The following is a 5,331-nucleotide window of genomic DNA, read 5'->3' as shown; positions in this document are numbered from 1 at the left end:
CATTTTATGTGATTTCTTGCAGAGAGCTATCAGAGAAGGCACAATAAATAAATTTTACTGATTTCAGCATTGGAGAAATTTTATGCAATAGGAAAATGTCAACACTGGTGGGGGAAATGATTGTGAAAAGGAAATGTTTTCTTTAGAGCCCTGTCTCAGCCCGGTTGCAGGAGCGTCTATAATGGGTTTAAAATAACTCACAGAAGGGCTTTGTTTCTCAGCGCTGAAAATGCTCCAAAACAAAGAGACACAGATTGACGCTTCCTCCCCCAAGTCCTGCACACAGCGGCTGATTTTGGGAAACCCTTTGGCAGCCACATGGGGTCAGAGTGTGGCCAGGCTTCTTTGGGGTTTGTAAAGAAACCAGGGAAACTCAAGTGTGAAGCAAGAGCTCCACTCTGAACAGGGATGTTGTTTGTGGCCCTGTTACCGGAAAATGCAATGACCTTATTAACAAGGTCAAAGTTGTGTAGACACAGGAATTACAACATCGAGAAGGGGTGGAGTGAGATATTGGGGGCATAAAAGCATCGGCAGGGGACCCCACAGCACTGCTCTGCCAGAGGCAGGACAAACCGAGGATGAGGTGAGTACGCAGCTCTGCCCCTCCTGCCCTTTCTCTAGATGACTGCTTCCTTCTCTGTGTACAGCCTTTACCTCCACGACAGTCCAGGTATAGGCGAAACCAAAGGGGAGATGCAAAACAAACCCAAAGAAATAGGGCAGATGCTTTAAATTAGAGCAACTTAAGAGGTTTCGTGTGTTCAATCTTCTGCTTTTCTGCATCCGTGAGAATGCGACTTACTCTAATGGATAGCTCTTTCCTCGAGGTTACAAAGTTTTCACCTTTGCAGGGGATGCCTGCCAGCAGCTCCCATGGTAGGCTTTCTGGCAATTTAAATATATTTATTAGCATATTTTCTCATTTTTAAAAAATGTATAGGGCCAAAGGTAACACATTTAAATGACCCAATGAAGGCACTGAGATTTTATCAAAATAACAGAAGAATTTTTTTTTTTTTGAAATGTTGAAGTCGCACGACTACAAACTTCACATAGCCAAGCGTTCTCCATAGAGCTGGCTTCGGTCAGCGAGATGGGGAACTGGTGAGTGCGGCCCGGGGCACTGGTGCCCACAGTCCGGCTCTCAGGAAGCCAGTTATCTGCCTGGAACCCTTCTGGGCATTTTGAGGTTTCTTGAAGGCAAATTATCATTAGTAGGAAAACCATGCAAGTGTTTTAAATTTTGTATATTTAAAACATCTTGGAAATGGAACATTTTTAAAAGTAAAGAGAATAGCATATGAAACCTGTTTTCCATCTTCTGGTGATCCACATTTTATTAGCAGCACCTTGTGGCCCAGGACCTTAGGGGGTAAGTGAGGGAGGCTTCTTTTCGCGGGGCGGGGGGGGGGGGGGTTCACGTGTTACTGGCAATTCAACGTTTCCTAAATGCCGCCAGAAACTGAGGCTCACAGATCTATACGCCTTTCTACCTTGGCGGTCCCTCTCGGAAGCCCATGCAGGATTCCGGGCGGGGCAGAGCACACTGGAACCCGGGCATACTGAGGACCTGCCCGAGTGTGTGTGTGGATGGGGGTGGCGGCCGCTTCTTGGTGCCAGCACTTCCGTACAGCTTCTTTTCTGGCGGCCCAGCGGGAGGGTTGTGGGTGCCCGGGGGTGTGGGTGTAAGGCCGGGAGACCAGGTGCTCACTCCTTCTTGTTGTCTCTCGGCAGAGCCCTGGGAGTGGTCATTGCCCTCCTGCTCTGCGGGCAGCTTTGCGCAGCGGACACTGGCAGTGAGGCCATAGACCACGCAGGTAGGTGTTGGGGTTCGGGGGGCAGCCTCACGTCTCAGCACTGCTGTGCCTCCTTGCGAGCCTGCCGGATTGGCGCCCTCTCTTCGGGAAGAGCCAGGTCCTGCATCTCGTCCTGATGTCTGGTGTTTCATTCCAGTGGAGAACTCTGGGGAGCCGGGATAGAGCGGGGATGGCCTTCCCTTTGGTTTCCATTGGAGCTGGAGGGTGGCTGATGTGCACAGCAGCCTCTTCTCAACGGATTTCTCAGTTCCTGGGATCAGTTTCTGAGTCTCGCCCTCCTCCTCCAATGAATGACTTTCTCTTTGCAGAGGTCAGTGTCCCAAAGCCCCCCGAGATTGAAAATGGCTACGTGGAGCACTTGATTCGCTACCAGTGTAAGCCCCTCTACAGACTGCGCACTAAAGGAGACGGTAAGACTTGGACAAGTGTCCCCGCACCCTCCTCTGCCCTGGCCTTTCTGTGATGAGTGGAGCCAGGGGCGATGGGCCAGAGCGCTGACACATTCTCCTTGGAACCAGAAGAGGTAGATTCTAGTAAGGGTTTTGTCACCAGTAACTGTGGCCTCTTGGGAAAATGAACTCAGCCTCGAGTTTGCCCCTTTGTGAAGGGGAGGCGATGCCGTGTAGCCTGCCCACCCCAGAGGGACATCTGCATCTCCCAAAGGAGACGTGGTCAAAGAAGCAAGGGTGGCACTAGTGAAGACGGCAGGTGGCCCTGACCTAGCACTGTGCTCCGCGCGCAAAGTGCTTCACATGTATCTGCTCATGGAGTTTTCATGACATCCGCCCCCACCCAGGAAGCCAGTTACTATTCTCATAGTGCTGATGAGGCACAGCGTGGTTGAGTAACTTGCTTAAGATCAGGTGGCCTGGAGGAGGGAGAGGTCAGGATCTGTAGCCACCGCGAGTCTGGATGGCATCGCTGCTGCCACACATCTGTCTCGCGGAGCGCCACCGGACCCCAGCACCTGGCTTCCAGCACGGCGCTCCTCCCTGCCTCCTCGTTCCTGCCCTTCCTTCTCCTCTTTTTCTAGTTCTCTTTAAACACCTTCCCTCCTCATGCTCAGGGTAGACTCAATTTCTCTTTTGATTCATTTCTTTCCTTTTGTTTCAGGAGTGTACGCCCTGAACAGTGAGAAGCATTGGACAAACAAGGTCACTGGAGAGAAGCTGCCTGAGTGTGAAGCAGGTAGGAAGCCAGGAACCCTGGGAAGCTGACCGAGGGTGGGTGTTGAGAGTCTCCTGCACCGGCAGGCATCTCGATGGAAAGGTCCCAAAGGTGCATCCTTCCCGACTGCTTTCCTTCAAGCACATGAGAGCCAAGATGCGGGACCGGGGAGAACCACAAGGGGTCAGGCTAATAAGCGAACTTTTAGGTGAGGACACTCCCCAGCAAAGTTCACTAAGGATCTTGATCATTTGGACCTTCAGGATATTGGCTGAATCCACTGTCTACCCTGGCCTCTAGGGTCAGGAGGCCCTGTATGTTCACATAGGCTGTTCAGGGAGCCTAGAGTCAAGTGTAAAGCAGGCAGAACGAGTTGTGGGAGGGCCGAAACCAGCCAAATCCACAGACGGGTGATGCAGGCTGGCGAGGGGTTAGGACCTGTGTTTCTAGTTATTAGGAAGAGATGTTGCTCTTTCCGTGTCCCTCCTGGGACCAGAGGATCCCGCCTGCCCTCTTCTGCTACTACTAACTACACTAAGTTCTCGTGCAGAACTACTAACCTGTCTTGTATTAACTGCAAGATCTAAAATCTGAGCTCCAGCCAGTGCTTTATGCAGAGGATGAATCATTATAGCTTCTCATCCTTACAACAAATTTCAGGGAGTTGTGGACGTGTCTTTTTGTGATAAATGATTTAAATATTCATATAGTTCATCAGCCAGCATTTGAAAATCTCAGCATTCCTTTTTTTTTTTTTTTTGGTGAGTTAGAAGAGCACTTAGTGTCTCAGTGATGTACACAAGAACCGCTTTAAACTGTTAACTGTGGAAATGAGAGCAGCAGGTGGTAAAGGCAAGGCGTGTCGATATTTCTGTGTAGAAATCAACCCGACAGTCTCGACAGCAGCACCTGGCCCCGCCGCCCCCCTCTCTCCCACACCGGGAGACTCACACTCCCGCTCCTGACTTGCTCGCTCTCCCTGACAGTATGCGGGAAGCCCAAGAACCCGGTGGACCAGGTGCAGCGCATCATAGGTGGATCCGTGGATGCCAAAGGCAGCTTTCCCTGGCAGGCCAAGATGGTCTCGCACCATAATCTAACCTCTGGGGCCACGCTGATCAATGAGCGATGGCTGCTGACCACAGCTAAAAATCTCTTCCTGGGCCATACGGATGATGCGAAAGAAAAAGACATCGCCCCTACTTTAACACTCTATGTGGGGAAAAACCAGCTTGTGGAGGTTGAGAAGGTGGTTCTCCACCCTGACTACTCCAAGGTAGATATCGGGCTCATCAAACTCAAGCAGAAGGTGCCCATTAATGACAGGGTAATGCCCATCTGTCTGCCTTCCAAAGATTATGCACAAGTCGGGCGTGTGGGCTATGTGTCTGGCTGGGGGCGAAATTCCAACTTTAGGTATACCGAGCTACTCAAGTACGTCATGCTGCCTGTGGCCGATCAAGACAACTGTGTCCAGCACTACGAAGGCAGCACAGTGCCCGAAAAGAAGTCATCCAAGAGCCCCGTGGGGGTGCAGCCCATACTGAATGAGCATACCTTCTGCGCGGGCATGTCCAAGTTTCAGGAAGACACCTGCTACGGGGACGCGGGCAGCGCCTTTGCTGTGCACGACCAGGAGGACGACACCTGGTATGCGGCTGGAATCCTGAGCTTTGATAAGAGCTGTACTGTGGCCGAGTACGGCGTGTACGTGAAGGTGCCCTCCATTCTGGCCTGGATTCAGGAAACCATTGCTGGCAACTAACGCTGACTGTTGGCAGCCCCTGCCCCAGGGCAAGAACTCACTCTGGAAGAGGGGAAAGTGGATGGGAGTGGAGGGGAGAAAACACGGTGTGAAGCGGTGTGGAGTCAATCAATAAAGAGCTTTCTTTTGAGTCATTTCTGTGGGTTTTTAGCCCAGGCCGTTCCCTTAGTTACTGTGCAGCAACAGCTAAGCGGTGCTCTATATTGGGGCATGGCAGAAACCACCCCAAGCCAACCACAAACCCCTAAGGTGGCAGAGAACTGTCCTGTGCTGGGGTCACCCTCAGTGACCACATGCCGACCAGTCAGCAGGCCTCAGAAAGGTCACGGTTACCCTTGCTTCGGAGACAAGGAAACAGACTTGGAGAAGGCAAGTGATCTGCTTACGGCTACACGGCCGGTAAGCAGGGCAGCTGAGGTCATCCACCTTGAACCCAGGCCTGACTCCGAACCTCAGCTCTCTGCCCCGCACTCTCTTGCTTCTGGGCAGTGAGCGAGGGGAGCGTGCGAGCTGAAGAGCAAGACGCTAACTCACCGTGGGACAAAGACGAGGGACAAAGACAAGGGTTCTGACCCAGGC

General features: G+C 51.9%; 1 protein-coding gene across 1 annotated transcript; it reads left to right on the top strand.

Moving 5' to 3' along the window:
* Positions 1 to 478: 478 nt before the first annotated feature.
* LOC116579735 (haptoglobin) lies at positions 479 to 4,886 on the top strand. The gene is made up of 5 exons (XM_032325418.1): positions 479 to 586; positions 1,738 to 1,820; positions 2,129 to 2,230; positions 2,934 to 3,008; positions 3,974 to 4,886. The coding sequence occupies exons 1-5, from the start codon at positions 582 to 584 to the stop codon at positions 4,750 to 4,752; spliced, it is 1,044 nt and encodes a 347-aa protein (XP_032181309.1). The 5' UTR covers positions 479 to 581; the 3' UTR covers positions 4,753 to 4,886.
* The last annotated feature ends 445 nt before the right edge of the window (positions 4,887 to 5,331 follow it).

Source organism: Mustela erminea, chromosome 19 (assembly GCF_009829155.1).
Source record: "Mustela erminea isolate mMusErm1 chromosome 19, mMusErm1.Pri, whole genome shotgun sequence".
NCBI classification, from domain to species: domain Eukaryota; kingdom Metazoa; phylum Chordata; class Mammalia; order Carnivora; family Mustelidae; genus Mustela; species Mustela erminea.
The sequence above is the reverse complement of the archived record's forward strand: the minus strand, read 5'-3'. Positions and strand labels throughout refer to the sequence as shown.